This window comes from Pogoniulus pusillus, chromosome 5 (assembly GCF_015220805.1).
Source record: "Pogoniulus pusillus isolate bPogPus1 chromosome 5, bPogPus1.pri, whole genome shotgun sequence".
NCBI classification, from domain to species: domain Eukaryota; kingdom Metazoa; phylum Chordata; class Aves; order Piciformes; family Lybiidae; genus Pogoniulus; species Pogoniulus pusillus.
Window position 1 is genome coordinate 42305621 of NC_087268.1, and position 18578 is coordinate 42324198.

Consider the following 18578-nt stretch of genomic DNA (forward strand, 5'->3'; position numbering starts at 1 on the left):
TGATACTGTGATACTGTGATAAGGCAGTCAGTCATCAGCATGAGATGCATGGAAATCACCTTTTTGTGAGTGTGGGTTCTGAAGCTGAACGAGGGCACCAAGGGAAAGTATGGTGCCTGATAAGGGAAGCTCATTTCTTGACTGACATTCCTGCTTCAGAAAAAGAGCAGTTGAAAGGATATAAACGATCAACTGTAGAGAAAGCTAATGCTAGGGAAAGTCAAAGAATCTCAAGATAGAACCAGAGACTGAAATGCAGGGTAGTTAGTAAAAAGGGTAGTAACAGTATTGTTAAAATTGAATGCAATTCCCTAAGATAGATGGAGTTGGAATCTTTGTAAGTGGGAATATCTTTCTTCATCTCTTCTGTGTATCCATGACCGAATGAGCAGTGGGATCCCTAAACCTTATTGCTGCTAATTGGTATAGCTCCGTGGAGAGAAGCAGAATTTTGACAGTATCTGTTGGGCCATGAGACAGTGAAAATCTCCTTTTCCCTATTCCACAGCATCAGTTAGCTCCTCCCCTGAGGTATCTTCAGTAGTACAGCTCCTCTGCTTATTGTTTTAACCTTACATTTGCTAACTTTGCTTGAGACTGATGCAAAAGACATTATGAGGACTAGAATCATAGAATCATAGAATCAACCAAGTTGGAAGAGACCTCCAAGATCAGCCAGTCCAACCCAGCACCCAGCCCTAGCCAGTCAACTAGACCATGGCACTAAGTGCCTCAGCCAGGCTTTTCTTCAACACCTCCAAGGACAACGACTCCATCACCTCCCTGGGCAGCCCATTCCAATGCCAATCACTCTCTCTGCCAACAACTTCCTCCTAATCTCCAGCCTAGACCTTCCCAAGCACAACTTGAGACTGTGTCCCCTTGTTCTGTTGCTGGTTGCCTGGCAGAAGAGAGCAACCTCCACCTGGCTACAGCCTCACTGCAGGGAGCTGTAGACAGCAGAGTAACAGGCAGAACATCAGAGGCCAGCTTTGTCACAACACACATTTTCCAACTCAAGGTGGCTGGTTGTTGTGGTAGGCCTGATAGCCCCAGAATAAGCTTATACATGTCCTGGCTTGCCCAGGAATGTTTTTCTGCTCTCCCTCCTGTTATGGGTAGAAGCAACCATGGGAAAGAAGACAAAAGAACCTGGAGCTGCTAAGTTTAAGGATTCTGGCCTGCCCAGACCTGTCTTGGTCCTGTGGTAAAGAAGGTACACACACTTAGCTTGTGCCTGCCTTGTGCAGGATAAAGCAAGCCTATTGCTTTACCTAATATGGTAAGGTTTGGCTAACTGCCATTCTGATTGGGGCTATTCTGTGTCTAAAGGGCAATTAATCTCAGCCTGCATTGATAAAAAGAGATACACAGGTAGACACAGTGCGCTCTGCCGTGCTATTCGTGCCTGCTGCTGCCTGCTGCCATTTAATACTGCCTTATTGCTTGCCTGGAAACTCCACTGTCATGAGTTTACCAGGAACAGGTTCTAAATGCCTCCACACAATCAGCCTGCATAGCCAGACTGACATTGTGCTGAGACTGCACATCACAAGACATCCTGCCTGCACCTGAAAGTCTCCTGCCAACACGAGAAGTCCTGGAGATGCAGAGATCATCCAGAGGAGCCAGGAGACAAGGTCAGAAATTGTCTGCCTCCTTTCCCCAGAAGCCTGGGAAGAATCAAGTCTCAGGGGCTGACAGGACAGAGTTCCCTGGAAGCATATAGGTACTGGCTGGGTCTGTGGCTAGCCCCATGAGTCAGGTAATAATAAGTTTGTGAGTAAACACTTAAAAGCCTCTCTATAATTCTCCATTGCCTTCTGCCACAAGCAGAAAGCGCTCCTTGAGTCCATCTAGTGGGCAAGCAGTGTATTGACTGCAAGCAGCACTGGACTGCAGGAATCTTCTCTTCCAGTTCAGTTAATGTTTACATATTTTGCTGATTATTACTAGATCTGGGTACTATCTGTAAAATGTCTCCATGACAGTGCAAAGAACTGATTGTTATTAAAAGTAGTGGTTGGGGGAGGATGAGTTTTGAATATCAAAATTAATAAACAACATTAATGTTGGAAAAAATATAATCTCACACTAATTAATTTCCCCTTCATAATACTGGTTTACTTTTAAACATCTCTTAAATATTTTATATAGATACCTGGACCAAACAGTTGTTCATTCTAAGTTTATAATCACAATATTATTATTAAAGACCATCTTCCTTTCTCAGTCAAATTCTGAGTTTCAGAGGAATTCCTCTGGAATCAATTGTGCTGCATTTGGTTTTATTGTGCAATAATGAAGGTGACAAAATAGAAGAAGCCTATAACACAACGTTACACAAAAAGGACACAGACCTTAAGGTGGCACAAACAGGAAACAATACAATAAAACTTTGTGTTGTGATGCTGTAGCTCTTTCAGCACTTACTAACACTAGAATCATAGAACCTCAGATAGGGCTGGGTGCTACGTTGGACTGGATGATCTTGGAGGTCTCTTCCAACTTGGTTGATTCTATGGTTCTATAGAACCATAGAATCAGTCAGGGTTGGAAGAGACCACAAGGATCATCTAGTTCCAACCCCCCTGCCATGGGCAGGGACACCCTACCCTAGATCAGCCTGGCCAAAGCCTCAGTCTATCTTGGAAAAGCATCAGATGTTTAGGGGAAGCTGTCCCACTCTCCCAAGCTTTGAAACTACCACACAAGGTTTATTAGTCCTGTATAAATGTGCTTTTAGTCCTGACTTTTAAATTTAAAACTAGGTGGAAGATGTAACATATTCTATTCTCAGGGAGCCCATTTACTTTGCTCTGTGCCTCCTCATTTATAGACCTTAGCTGTTAGTGGACAATTAGAGTAACTGCAGAGCAATAACAGAACGTGCAGCTGAATCTACAGTATTTGCTTAGTTACTGACAGACACATCTGAGAGTTTTCTCCCAGTAACAACAACTTTTGCCAAAGAGACCTTGCAATACCCAGACTATGAGCTAAGCAAAGCTATCTTTTTGTGTATGAATATGCACTAACATTTGGGATTCCTGCCTAGGCAGAGACTGTTAGTGCAAAAAAATATATATATATATATATTTTTATTTTTTTTCCAAGTGCATGGTTCCAAGGATCAGAACAGGGATAAAAACTGCTCATGCATAATTTCCAATCTTCCATAGCTCAGTGGTGCTGTAAAGTGCTGCTGTTGGTTTTAATTCAGTGAGTGGAAGTTTTGTTGTTTTCAGTACTAAGGGAATTGCACGTGCTGTCGGAAAGCCTCTGACAGCTGGCAGAGGCAGAGGCAACTTGCTGCATTTCAATCTTTCATAAAGGAAGGACTAAGGAGCCTCACATTCAGCAAAGCTGTCAGAGGCCTCAGAATGGGATAAAACAGCACAGCTTTTGCAAAGACAGGAAGTCCTCTGTCCCTCCTTCTTTATTCCCTTCCCCATCAAGTTGTAGAAGGGAAGTAGTATAGGTAGAAAGAGAAAATATGTCTTGATGTATTTGTACTTTATACTGCCTTGTCATCACTGACCTAAAGGGGTGCTTGATTGGCATCCTGCTTCCCTTTAAGGAAGCACACAGTATATTACAAAGCATTTCATAGCTTTGCACTATGTTTTAACATGATACACAAGCTTTCATGCAGTTTTTTCAGAGCAGGGGCAATCAAAATCTGAAAGACATTGATGAAGACAAGGGCTTTGCATCAAAGGCTCTGAAAGTCTGAATCTGTAAGCATTTCCACACTTTCCAACACATGCCTGACACTGCCCTGCGCTCTTACTGAATTTAAAGCACCAGGAAAGGAAATCTTCTCTCAAGATCTGAAATTCTTACCTTCTGGCTTTTGATTCAAACGAGTGTGTGCCTCTGCTGTTTATTTTAGTTAAAAAAACCTTTGGTTTATTACAGGCTCACAGGATGTTAAGGGTTGGAAGGGACTAGAGTAGATCATCGAGGCATCCTGCCAGAGCAGGACAATACTATCTAACACAGATCACAGAGGAACACATCCAGACAGGCCTTGAAAGTCTCCACAGAAGGAGACTCCACAACCTCTCTGGGGAGCCTGTTCCAGTGCTCTGTGACCCTTACAGTAAAGAAGTTCCCCCTTGTCTTGAGCAGAACCTCTTTTGCTGCAATTCACACCCATTGCTCCTTGTCCTATCCCAGGGAGCAAGTGAGCAGAGCCTGTCCCCCCACTCCTGGCAGCCTTCAGATACTTATGAACATTTATCAAATCCCCTCTCAGTCTTCTCTTCTCCAGACTGAAAAGCCCCAGGTCCCTCAGCCTCTCCTTATCAGCCATGCCCTGTAGTCCTTTCGTCATCCTCATAGCCCTCTGCTGTACCCTTCTCCTCCCCTGTCCCTCTTGAACTGGGAGCCCAAAACTGAACACAATATTCAAGATGAGGTCTCACCAGGGCAGAGTAGAGGGTGAGGAGAATCTCCGTTAATCTGCTGGACACACTCCTCCTAATACACCCCAGGATCCCATTGGCCTTCTTGGCCACCAGGGCACATTGCTGTGCCATGGTTAACTTGTTCTCCACCAGGACCCTCAGGTCCCTGTCCACAAGGCTGCTCTCCAGCAGATCACCTCCCAGCCTGTACTAGTGGAGTTTGTTATTCCTCCCCATATGCAGGACTCTGCACTTGCTCTTGTTGAACTTCATCTGGTTCCTCTGTGCCCAGCTCTCAGTCTGTCCAGGTCTTTCTGGATGGCCACACAGCCTTCAGCTGGATCAGCCAAGCCTCCCAGCTTGGTGTCATCAGCAAACTTGCTGAGCAGGCACTCTGTGCTCTCATCAATGTCATTGGTGAAGATGTTGAACAGCACTAGCCCCAGCACTGATCCCACTATATAAGTGATCCCACTATAAAACCCTACATGATGACCAGAATTACTGATAACTCATCTCTTGCACACTTTTGAGTAACAAAGGCAGAGTAGCTTATGCAATGTCTCTAAAACATGGGCAGATTTCCCCCATCAGCTCCTGCTTAGCTTTCTGATGATGAACTGACTCTCTTTTTTACAGCAGTAAACCTCACAGATATTCCTCCACTTAACACTGGTTCCTAATTCAGCTCCTTTAACCAGTAAAAGAAGACTGGGAAGACATGATTATATGTATCACTTGCTTATTATTGCTGTTTTCGTTTCTGGCTTATGCTGTTTTTATAGCACACTCAATGCAATTTTTCACTCTTCATACTCTGATTCATTTTTCATCCTGTTCTCTTCTCCCTAGCCACCTCAGTGCTGAGTAAAGTGAAAATCCATGAATGAGTCAGAGTCAAATTTTCAAAGTCACATTGGTTAGTGGGGTTTGAAATGAAGTAAAGTGAGATTCCTCAGATTTTTGTCTTTCCAGATGCAGAAAATCATATTCCCTTTCCTTGGCTGCAATAAAGAGAGCATTATCCCATATTTTCCATCTGCTTCTATTTTCCTGAAATCCAGTCTAGGCTCACTAGTGACAGGTATAATTAGCTGGTTCTGTTCTTTGTATATTACCATTACCCTTGTCTAATTCCTCATCTTATTCTGTGCTTCATCAAAAGCAGTTTGAAGGTCTTATTTCTTGTTATGTATTCCTCTTCTGGGACTCCTTTTATGTATATTTTTTTTTTCCTACAGGATATCTGAATGGATGTTTAAAGAAGATTCTCATTTTCTTTTCTTTACTCTTTTCTTAGTTTACATGAGTGAAGATTATCTGAATAAAACTAATAGGATTCGCCTTAAATACATATTCTGTAATCCCTTCTAACATTTTGCTTGTGTGTTTGGTACTTTCCATTAAGATATTAACATATTTTAATCAAGAACAAGGAATTAATAATCCTTTCAGTACATATCTTTGAAAGATTTTGCTTTTATATACTACCAGAATGAAGAAGAGCAGCTGTTGTGATTTATGTTGACTGCACGTTATACAATGTTATTATCTTCTCAGCTTGCAAGAGCCTAGTTTTTGGATGTAACACATCCTATTTCTGCCATGTTAAGCTTGTTATCAAATCCTCAACCAAAGCTTTCTCAACATTTCACATAGCATGTAGTAATTCAGCAGCATTCCTTTTAAAATTAGACAATTTCTCACTGCAAGCCAGGAAGGTCAATTAGAAAGTGAGATATTGACCAACAGTATCTCCTAGCCTCACAAAATTCTGTTTTCTGTAACCAGCATTTTCCTTCCACTGATATTTAAACTCTTACCTATGAACAGATTCCACTCAATATCCAAATCTGCCTGATTTGCTAGGCAGCCTTTCATTACATTGAGGCAATAGTTGTTGCAGGGTTTCACAGTGGGAAGTCCTCTGCAGTAAGGGCAGTACAACATCTTCATTAAGGCCCGGATGCACCCTGGGGTGGGACTGACCTGCAGAGTTTAAGGGGGGGGGAAAGAAAAAGAAAAAAAGGAGGAAATCAATCTCCTGTTCTGTGAACTCTGGGATCACTGAGATCATGCCTCTCAAGCAGTTAAGTGCAGAAAGTCCAATCTGTGAAAAAAAGAGCTCAATCCTTAATAACATCCTTCTATGAGACTAATCGATTGCTGCCAATTGTCCTCACTTAGCACAGCCAGGAACAATGTTCATGAATGCAAAAACCAACACTCCCCTACTGATGGCAGTGCTCACCTCCCCAGCCCTCCCGCATAATCCACTGGAACACGAAGGAAAAACATCCAGGGAATCAGCTGGGCAGTAACAAACTGACCACAGGGGATGTTGAGGACACTCCAAGCTATTTCTACTCAAGCTAGCATTGCAAGTCAGACTGCCACTAGATCAGACTCTCTTTACTAAAGAACAGTAAATGCAGGATAACCTCGATGACTTCTATAAACTTATTGATAACTGCACCATGATAAAGAGGTATCACAGAGTCATAGAATGATCCAGGTTGGAAAGGACCTCCAAAGGTCATCTAGTCCAACCCTCTCTGCAATCAGCAAGGGCATCCTCAGCTAGATCAGGCTGCCCAGAGCCCTGTCGAGCCTCACCTTGAATATCTCTAGGGATGAGACCCTAACCACCTCCCTGGGCAATCTGTTCCAGTGTTCCACTACCCTCATAGTAAAGAACTTGTTCCTAACATCCCATCTAAATCCACCCTTCTGCAGTTTGAAGCCATTCCCCTTCATCCTATCACTGCAGGCCTTTGTAAACAGTCATAGAAGTCATAGAATCACAGAATCAACCAGGTTGGAAGAGACCTCCAAGATCATCCAGTCCAACCTATCACCCAGCCCTATCCAGTCAACTAGACCATGGCACTAAGTGCCTCATCCAGTCAGTCTCTCTCCATCCTTCTTGTAAGCCTCCTTCAGGTACAGGAAGGCTGCTATTAAGTGTCCCTGGAGCCTCCTCTTCTCTGAGCAGAACAACCTCAGCTTTCTCAGCCTGTCCTCATAGCAGAGCTGCTCCAACCCACTGATCATTTTCATGACCCTCCTCTGGACCTGCTCCATCAGGTCCATGTCCTTCATATATCGAGGCCTCCAGACCTGTACACAATACTCCAGGTAAGGTCTTATCAGAGCAAAGTGGTAGAATCACTTCTCTGCATCTTTTGATGCAGACCAGGATGGGATTTGCCTTCTGGGCTGCAAGCACACACTGTCTGTCCATGTCCAGCTTCTCGTCCATCAGCATCTCCAAGTCCTTTTCTACAAGGCTGCTTTCTATCATCTCAACCCTCAGTCTGTATTGATAGTGAGGACTGTTCTGGCTCAGGTGCAGAACCCTGCACTTGCTCTTGTATAGGGCATATGAAAATATTCAGGCAAGATATGAGACCCTTGGGTCCTGCTCATTCTTTTAGAGTGGTAAGAATGTATCCTGACTCCTTTGAAACAGACTGTGCCTGGGACTACTGCAGTTAGCTCTTCTGTAATGCAACAGGAGCCAGTATAAAGATTTAACAAGGCCAAGTGCAGAGTTCTACACTTTGGCCACAACAACCCCAAGCAGCACTACAGGCTGGGGACAGAGTGGCTGGAGAGCAGCCAGGACCTGGGGGTACCGGTAGATAATAGCTGAACATGAGCCAGCAGTGTGCCAAGGTAGCCAAGAGAGCCAATGGCATCCTGGCCTGGATCAGGAACAATGTGGCCAGTAGGACAAGGGAGGTTATTCTTCAATGATTCTACTAATGATAAGACAAGAGGAAATGGCCTCAAGTTGCATCAGGGGAGATTTAAGTTGGATGTTTGGAGGAAGTTCTTTACTGCATGGGTGGTCAGGCACTGGAACAGGCTGCCCAGGGAGGTGGTGGAGTCGCCATCCCTGGAGGTGTTGAAGAAAAGACTGGATGAGGCACTAAGTGCCATGGTCTAGTTGATTGGACAGGCCTGGTTGATAGGTTGGACTGGATGATCTTGGAGGTCTCTTCCAATCTGGTTGATTCTATGATTCTACTTTTAGGGTTTTTTTTTTCTTCCTGAATGAGAGCTAATATCTTTCATGAAAAAAAAAAATCAAATTTTGCTCCAACCATCTGAAATTTTGGTAGAAAAACAAACATAAAGATTACTCAGAGTGTTATTTCAGAAAGCTATGAATACATGAACCTTGGAGATTATTACAGAAAGTTAATTTTCAGCCACCTATAATTGGCTTTACTACTTCTTGCTGCCGGCAAATTCTATGAAATGTATTTTCAAAGCCTGTTTCTTATTCCCATCTTTAAACCCCCCCCAAACAATTCAGTCTCTTAAATCTAATCAGACTTTTCTGCAGGTGTGAATTTCATCCAGAAGCATTGAAAACCTCAGTTTGCTGAGTAGAACTGTTCCTCAGCCCAGGGTTTTTGATGACTTTTCTGTAGGTAACTCTGTGGTAAAGGGTTGGACTTGATGATCTGTGAGGTCTCCTCCAATCCTGATAATACTGTGATACTGTGATACTGTGATTTGTAGATGGAGATGCACTGAGGGTTTTTTGTCCATTTGTGGTTTTTTTTTTCTGGTGTTTTTGGCTTTGTTTGGTTTATTTTTTCCCCCATTTTCTTTCAATATACATTGCAGTTGTCTCTATGTTATGACAGCAAAGAAATCTGCATAGACTCCAAAGTTAGGATGTAGCTAGCCCTTACGTAAATCTTATGTTATAAATCAGTCAAATCACACTGAATGGCACAGCTGAGGAGGCTGCTACAGAGAAGTCATTAATTATATCATACACTTCCTGACCGAGCAGGACATCTTCATTTTAGTATAAGCATATGTGGAATGTAGCACATGAGAAAAGTGCCTTCCTGAGTGTGATGGTTTGGGTGTTACCCACTCCCCACCCCCTGCTTTGGAATAACACCCAGACTAAACTCAGCGGCTCTGGAAATTGAATGAAGCTTTATGTTTACAGCTTAGCACAATATACAAGCAGATAGTTACAATAGATACAGAAATATATAAGTTAAAAAGTGTAAGTTAAATATAGGGTTTTATATAAGTTAAAAAGTAATACAGAAACACAACAGCCCTCTCAGAAACCAGAGTCCCCAGGAGGGGATACCAACCACTGTTCCACCTTCTTTCCAGCCTTCTACCTTATCCCAGACTATCCCTAACATGCAAGGTGAGATCAAAGAATCAGCTAAGAGGGTTAGAAAGCAGAAGGTTTATACACACAGAAGCAGGGTAGGGAGAGAAGTACAGACACCAGCTACAACAGAGACCCACACTGTCCTATATATGTTTACGGTGTAGGCTGGATGTTAGGAGCAAGTTTTTCCCAGAGAGAGTGACTGGCATTGGAATGGGCTGCCCAGGGAGGTGGTGGAGTCACTGTCCCTGGAGGTGTTCAAGCAAAGCCTGGCTGAGGCACTTAGTGCCATGGTCTAGTTGATTGGATAGGGCTGGGTGCTAGGTTGGACTGGATGATCTTGGAGGCCTCTTCCACCCTGGTTGATTCTATTCTATGAAACAAATTTTCCATGTTGGTCTTTCCCCAGATCTTGCCTTATATTCAAGGAAAGTTTGGAGAGTCAGCCAGGGGGACTAGGAAGCAGATGGATTAGTCACACAGATGGCAGGTTGAGTCAGAGAGAGAAGTTCAGCCCAAAGCCCAGAGAGAGACAGAGAGTGACACCTTTATCTATATTCATGTTCTTGTTCTTATACATCTCAGCAAGCCTATGAGTAAAGTAGACGTCACCATTGTTTCCTTCTTACAGCCTGTAATCTAATTCTTCTCACCACAACATTCTAGCTAGCTTCAAACTAGCACACTGAGCTTTGATTGAGTCTAGTTGCTGCAGGACATGTTACATTACTGCATTTTCTGACAGCTTCAACTTTATCTAAATGTATGTTTTTGCGTACATGCAAAAAAACCCTAAAATGCAAGATTCTTGAGGGCTTCATTACTGAACACTTGTTTACCCCCTTCAGAAATTCTAGGAGGAATACTATTTCATCTAGAAGACAAATTTCACAGTGGTGAACTTGCAAATATAAATAATTGAGGAAAGAATTTCTTTGGGTAAAACCCATGAAGTTGTACTTTCTTGTAACAGCACATTTGCAAAGATTGCTTTGTTATGTATTTGACCTGTTTTTATAATCAAAAGCACTGGCTTTTAGTTTGTTTTTTTTTCTGTTAGAAATAAATCAGGCGATTAAATAAGTGGTCACCTTTAGAAAGATCAATCACACATGTAGTTCTGCTGACTGTAGTTATAGAAGAGTTCTTACAGAAGTAGCTAATATATGTTGTCTCAAGTTGTGTCAGGGGAGATCTAGGCTGGATGTTAAGAGGAAGTTCTTGCCAGAGACAGTGATTTGCATAGGAATGGGCTGCCCAGGGAGGTGGTGGAGGCACCGTCCCTGGAGGTGTTCAAGCAAAGCCTGGCTGAGGCACTTAGTGCCATGGTATAGTTGATTGTACAGAGCTGGGTGCTAGGTTGGACTGGATGATCTTGGAGGTCTCTTGCAACCTGGTTGGAATCATTCTATGATTCTAAGCAAAAGTGGCTTTGTGCTCACTGAGAGGAAAAAGAATGCTGCTGAGAAGCAGGTAAAGTATTGATCAGGTACAAATGAGAATAGAAGGGAAGGTCCTTGAAAATTTGGAAATCAAACCCTCAGATAAGCAGGAGAGAAAATTCTCCCAGGCAACCAGCAACAAACAAGGGGACACAGTCTCAAGTTGTGCCATGGGAGAGGTATAGGCTGGATGTTAGGAGGAAGTTCTTCACAGAGAGTGATTGGCATTGGAATGGGCTGCCCAGGGAGGTGGTGGAGTCACCGTCCCTGGAGGTGCTCAAGCAAAGCCTGGCTGAGGCACTTAGTGCCATGGTCTAGTTGTCTGGACAGGGCTGGGTGCTAGGTTGGACTGGATGATCTTGGAGGCCTCTTCCAACCTGGCTGATTCTATGATTCTATGATTCCAAAGTAACATTGAATTGGAGCCATACTTGGGTCCAGACCCTGATACTTCTTGGCTTACAATAAAATCTGTCAAATATAGCAAAATAAATCAAAACTGAGTCTCACTTTAGAGATCACATCAGGGGACACAACTTTCCCCATCTGGAATCACAAGGAGTCACTCCTTGGGAGAAATCTGCCATGGGTAATCAGCTGATTTCTAGTCAGCCAGCCCAGGAACGAGATGCTCTCTTAAACTGTCCCTGCACTGGAACAATCAACAGTCAGGGAAATAGAAGAGGATTGTGTTTTATTTATCTCAAGCTTTACGAATGCATTAACAACCAGACTGCTGAATTAAAGTGGAAATTTCTACTTCCTTCTCCATTTGGTGTTCATGACAAAGTATTAAATTCATTGCTTTATTGAAGAGGGTGAAGTGTATTTCTACAATCCCTTGTCAATGGTTCATAACAGGATAAGAGTTTTGAAATAAATCCCTGTTTTTAACACCTCTGTGTTTGTTAACTTAAGTCCCCACTCAGTGAGTTGATGTCTGTCTGCACAGACATGATGCCCTGACTGAGAAACCAAGGCACTGATATCCTTACATCACATTTTAGATCTCTTTGTAGTTTGCCTGTAACTTAATAACAGAAGAATGAACTAAGTTTCCCAAGGATATTATTTTTCACAGGCTAATTATCTTGAGAGTTTTAAGTGTGACAAGGGCAGTAATGATAAAATGCTTCCATATGTGACCAGGTCAGAGCTTGATCTTGAATACCCCAGCATGTCTCACCAACTAAATCACTAAGAGTAGCAGTCCTCACACACTTTTCCACCAAAAAGTTAATAGATCTGTTTAGAGCTCCCTAGTCCATTTCTACTGCTTCATGCCAAAACAACTCCACAGCATAAAACTAGTATTTCTACACAAAATTACAATAGCAACAGAACAAGGGGACACAGTCTCAAGTTGTGCCGGGGTAGGTCTAGTCTGGATGTTAGGAGGAAGTTGTTGGCAGAGAGAGTGATTGGCATTGGAATGGGCTGCCCAGGGAGGTGGTGGAGTCACCATCCCTGGAGGTGTTCAAGAAAAGACAGAATGAGGCACTTGGTGCCATGGTCTAGTTCATTGGCTAGGGCTGGGTGCTAGGTTGGACTGGATGCTCTTGGAGGTCTCTTCCAACCTGGTTGATTCTATGATTCTATGAAAAATCAAATGAGACATAAAGAGCAGAAGTCCATCCTTGTGATTTAATAAGAAAAAGCAAACCAAAACCCTTCATTTAAGATTTACTGATTATTGCATTCCGCTGGAGCCCCAAACCGTATCCTATTACCCACAGGAACAAAGGTGTAACTGGCATCAGGCTGACATGTGTCATGAAGTACACTTAACAGGGTACACAGAATTGCCAGAAACCTTTGGAGCACCCATCCTAAGAGCTTCAGAATCTTTTTTCTTTCATCTTAAATTAACTCAAGTACAAAGGCTAAACCTCAGTCCAATCACTCACTATATTTTGTCTTATATCTTTGACCCTATCTTCTCAACACATTACAAATACTCCCTACTGATCTTCTTTTCTTTTTTATGCTGTACAAAGCAGGTGAAACTTAGTTGCCATTGATGTTTTCCTTCCCTTTGCTCTTTGTTTTCTTCAGGTAAGATTTGCTCAGTGGTGGATGCAAGATAGTAAATTTGCTTGCCTGTATTTTGGCTGTTTTCAAGATCACTGTGTTACTGTTTATTTCATTGAATAAGAAACTTGCTTCATTAAGCAAGTTCTTCTTTTGTATAGTTGACCTGAAACTATTTGTGCATCTAATTAAAATGACATAGAAATAGTAAAAGGATATTTGAATGCATTCTAGAAATACCTTTCATCACTTCAGCCTTGCTCTCAGATGCTAAGGTCTCAGCTGACTACTTTTAAAGCACATCTTGATACGAAAATGGAAATAACTGCATCAGCCATATACAATTGGGAATTTATATTGTAGAAGGTCAATTTGAGAATACTTGCTTATATCAACCAAAAGTCTAGCCCAATACTAACCTCCTAAAGATAAAAATAGCTACCTTTTTAACAATTCATTGCATCCCAGATGACTGAAAAGTAGTAGACCTGGTTTGAGTATTTCAGATTTGTACTAGTGTCTTTGAATCAGTGCTTGAACTAAAATACAAGGGAAACACTATGGCCATCTAAACCACTACAGGAGACCCCCACAGTTCTAGGCTACTCAATTCAAGAGAGATGTTGAGGTGCTGGAATGTGTCCAGAGTAGGGTGACAAAGCTGGTGAGGGGCCTGGAACACAAACCCTATGAGGAGAGGCTGAGGGAGCTGGGGGTGTTTAGCCTGGAGAAGAGGAGGCTCAGAGGTGACCTCATTGCTGTCTACAACTCCCTGAAGGGAGGCTGTAGCAAGGTGGGGATTGGTCTCTTCTCCCAGGCAACCAGCAAGGGAACAAAGGAACACAGTCTCAAGTTGTGCTGGGAAAGGTCTAGGCTGGATGTTAGGAGGAAGTTGTTGCCAGAGAGAGTGATTGGCATTGGAATGGGCTGCCCAGGGAGGTGGTGGAGTCACCATCCCTGGAGGTGTTCAAGCAAAGCCTGGCTGAGGCACTTAGTGCCATGGTCTGGTTGATTGGCTAGGGCTGGGTGCTAGGGTGGACTGGATGATCTTGCAGGTCTCTTCCAACCTGGTTGATTCTATGATTCTATGGATAAAATTCTAAAAGTTATACACCAGAAAATTTCAACACTGCTTTTAAGTATCTCTGCCATCTGGGAGTTGCCCAAGTTATCATGACACGGTAATTCAAAACTTGCCATAGGAAAATAAGCACTTCAATTCTCTAAGTGATTGCATCAGGATCTTATACACAAACCAATAAATCATTGTTGGGGAGATGAATTGTTGAGCTTCACAATGTGCCCACAGAAGTCAAGGGCAAAAAATATGACAAAATGTTCAGATGTTTACTTGGGTGAGCCCAGACCTCTGATTCCAGAGGGAAAGAATAGCTACCTCTATTTTCAGCAAACTAGGAAAATTGCTTATTGCATTATCTGAATACAGAAAAGCCAAATGTAGTAAACCACTTGAAAAACTGCAGTCACAAGGATATTTTGTATAAAGCATTTTTGTTTCTTTTAAATCAAGAATCTTTTACAGGTGAGGCTTTAAAGCCTTTTTTTTTTTGGTCTACAATTTAAGCTTTCTTGCAAATTCAAATGTTTGAATGTTCAGATATAAATATTAAGGTGCTCTTTGTACATTTTGTTTCACCTGTCAGAGGCACAATTATTTTTCCTGCTGTTTGATTATAAATATGATTAAAATGAGAGATTTTATTGGACTGAAAACAGTGAGAGCTGAGAAAATACTCCAGTCCTGGCCTGCATCAGGAACAGTGTGGCCAGTAGGACAAGGGAGGTTATTCTGCCCCTGTACTCAACACTGGTCAGGCCACACCTTGAGTCCTGCATCCAGTTCTGGGCTCCTCAATTCAAGAGAGATGTTGAGGTGCTGGAACATGTCCAGAGAAGGGCAACAAAGCTGGTGAGGGGCCTGGAACAGAAACCCTATGAGGAGAGGCTGAGGGAGCTGGGGGTGTGCAGCCTGCAGAAGAGGAGGCTCAGGGGTGACCTCATTACTGTCTACAGCTACCTGAAGGGAGGCTGTAGCCAGGTGGGAGTTGGTCTCTTCGGCCAGGCAACCAGCAATAGAACAAGGGGACACAGTCTCAAGTTGTGCTGGGGGAGGCATAGGCTGAATGTTAGGAGGAAGTTCTTCCCAGAGAGAGTGATTTGCATTGCAATGGGCTGCCCAGGGAGGTGGTGGAGTTGCCGTCCCTGGAGGTGTTCAAGCAAAGCCTGGCTGAGGCACTTAGTGCCATGGTATAGTTTATTGTACAAAGCTGGGTGCTAGGTTGGACTGGATGATCTTGGAGGTCTCTTCCAACCTAGTTGGAATCATTCTATGATTCTAAGCAAAAGTGGCTTTGTTCCACTGAGAGGAAAAAGAATGCTGCTGAGAAGCAGGTAAAGTATTGTTCAGGTACAAATGAGAATAGAAGAGGAGGTCCTTGATAATTTGGCAATCAAACCCTCAGATAAGCAGGAGAGAAAATTCTGAGAAACAGTTGAGAAAGGAAAAAAAAAGAGAAGAACTGCCATAGCAGGAGGTAATGATCAAATCTAGCAGTTGGGCATGTTGGCAGCAGTATCTGGATAAGAAAATGATCTAAAGAATGGTCAAAGTCAGTTCTACTTACAGCACCCAAGAAGCATGTAAGCCAGACTAAACCTGAGAGCAGTCTGGCTGACTGCCTACCTATGATTCATCCTGCAAGAGAGAAAAACACCTGAGAAGAAAATCAGTTCTTCCAAACAGCGAGAGAACAGCAAAACTGCTCTGATCACTTGTAAGTACTCACAAATCTTGTTTGCTGTTCACTGATCTGTGAATTGCTTTACTGATTTTAAAGGGTATGAAGGTCAGAGTGGTGCAGAAGGCTGTGGGATGTTTTAGTTGTGTGGTGTCAGCAAGAGCACACTAGCCCTGATGAGAAAGAAACAGATGCATACATAATGTTGGCAGTCTTGGTAGCTGATAAGTTATGCAATAATTTGAGACGACAAGTGACAACAGATTGACCCAACATGTTCCACCTCCTTCCTGCTCTAAGAGAGATGTATGGAGTCATGATATGAAAGACACTTTAAAGTGTATAGTAGGGTGACCACTGTCTCAATTTGTTGACAAGAACAGTCTCCTAGACACAGCAACTAAGGATATGCAAATTCTTTACAGGTGCTTTTCTGCATGACTAAGGAATTGTCTGTGCTGCATATCAGCAGCAATTAACTGGAAGAGACTGAGTGGACTAGAACTAAAAGAAGGCCATTCTACTAGAGAGAGAAATTAAATTGTAGGGATAGTGAAGCAGGCAACTCCAAGTGTGATGGTTTGGGTGTTACCTGCCCCCCTACACTTAAGAAAATCACCCAGACTAGACTCAGCTGTTGAAAATTGAATGAATGAAGCTTCATATTTACAGCTTAGCAGGATATACAAGCAGGTATTTACAATATATATAGCTAGAGACAGAAATATGCAAGTTAATAATACAGAAACACAACAGCCCTCTCAGAAATCTGAGTCCCCAGGAGGGGCTCCCAACCACCTTTCCACCTTCCTCCTACCCCTCTACCTTACCCCAGACTTTGTCTTATGTTCAAAGGTGAGTTTGGAGAGTCGGCCAGGAGGGTTAGGAAGCAGATGTATTAGTCACACAGACAGCAGATTAGGCTAGAGAGAAGTTCATGCAGCCCCAGAGCTCAGACAGAAACTCTGTTATCTATGTTTATGTTTTTATACAACTCAGCAAGTCTCTGAGTGAAGCAGACATCACCATTGTTTCCTTTTTGCAGCCTATAACCTAATTCTTCTCGCCAAAATATTCTAGCTAGCTTCAAACTAGCACACCAAGGCTTACAGTTTCATGTACTTGGTAAGATTAATCATATTCCTACACTGAACATTTTTCATGTGATTTCAAAAGGTAAAACCCCTTAAGTAACTTTGAGTTATTGAATAAAAAAAACCCAACAACCAAACAAACCAAGAAGCAAACAACAAACCAAACAAAAAACCAGTGGTATCTCCACAGAGACAAAACAAGTTTCAAGCTGTCCATATTCCTGTTCCTCTTTGTAAAATTCAGAAGGCCAAAACCAAAGACTGCTGAGTTTTGAGAAGAAACATTAAATCTGATTGTTAGCAATAAGCTGGTCACACCTTGTTAGAGACAAGATGAAGACAAAGAGCCAGTCACCACTTCAGCAAGTAATGCAAAACCAACTTTAAAGGCTGTTTGCTGAAGTCCGACTGATGATCTTGGAGCTCTCTTCCAACCTGGTTGATTCCATGATTCTATGATTATCTGGAACACAACATAGAATTATAGAATCATAGAATCAATGAGGTTGGAAGAAACCTCCAAGATCACCCAGTGCAACCTATCCCCCATCCCTAGCCAGTCAGATTGAGAGTAGCCTTGCAGAAAAGAACTTGAGGGTGCTGGTTGACTAGAAGCTCAGCATGACATTACAATGTGCATCTGTAGTCACAGAATCATAGAATCAACCAGGTTGGAAGAGACCTCCAAGATCATCCAATCCAACCTAGCACCCAGCCCTATGCAGTCCTCTAGACCATGGCACTAAGTGCCTCAGCCAGACTTTTTGTGAACATCTCCAGGGATGGCGACTCCACCACCTCCCTGGGCAGCCCATTCCAACGCCAATCACTCTCTCTGCCAGGAACTTCCTCCTAACATCCAGCCTAGACCTCCCCTGCCACACCTTGAGACTGTGTCCCCTTGTTCTCTTGCTGCTTCCCTGGAAGAAGAGACCAACCCCCACCTAGCTACAACCTCCCTTCAGGGAGTTGTAGACAGCAATGAGGACCTCCTGAGCCTCCTCTTCTGCAGGCTGCACACCCCCAGCTCCCTCAGCCTCTCCTCATAGGGTTTGTGTTCCAGGCCCCTCACCAGCTTTGTCGCCCTTCTCTGGACATGTTCCAGCATCTCAACATCTCTCTTGAATGGAGGAGCCCAGAACTGGACACAGGACTCAAGGTGTGGCCTGACCAGTGTTGAGTACAGGGGAAGAATAACCTCCCTTGTCCTACTGGCCACACTGTTTCTGATGCAGGCCAGGATGCCATTGGCTCTCTTGGCCACCTGGGCACACTGCTGGCTCATCTTCTACCAGTACCCCCAGGTCCCTTTCTTCCTGGCTGCTCTCCAGCCACTCTGTCCCCAGCCTGCTTGGGGTTGTTGTGGCCAAAGTGTAGAGCCCTGCACTTGGCCTTGTTAAATCTCATCCCATTGGCCTCTGCCCACCCATCCAGCCTGTCCAGATCCCTCTGCAGGGCTCTCCTACCTTCCAACAGAATAATTTCATGTTTCTATGATAATACTTTTCTTATGCTCCTGTTTCATTTCCTGATGTGAAAGAAGAACAGGATGGAGCACAACAGACAGGAAAGTAAAATGAAGTCTGTGTGGCTCATATAGGAATGTAGAGATTTTAAACTCTTTTCTTGACTTCTAAAGTGAAGAATGGTGCCATATTTTCAAGGTACCTCAACAAGGGTCT

At 43.2% G+C, this 18578-nt stretch overlaps 1 protein-coding gene across 4 annotated transcripts in view; it reads right to left on the reverse strand.

The window, feature by feature from the left end:
* Positions 1-18578, reverse strand: part of GPC6 (glypican 6) — a 928307-nt gene that overhangs the window by 261666 nt on the left and 648063 nt on the right. For all 4 annotated transcript variants that reach the window (XM_064143898.1, XM_064143901.1, XM_064143900.1 and 1 more), the window contains one exon: positions 6236-6401. In XM_064143898.1, the coding sequence (XP_063999968.1) occupies positions 6236-6401 (166 nt within the window). The remainder of the gene's footprint in view (positions 1-6235; positions 6402-18578) is intronic.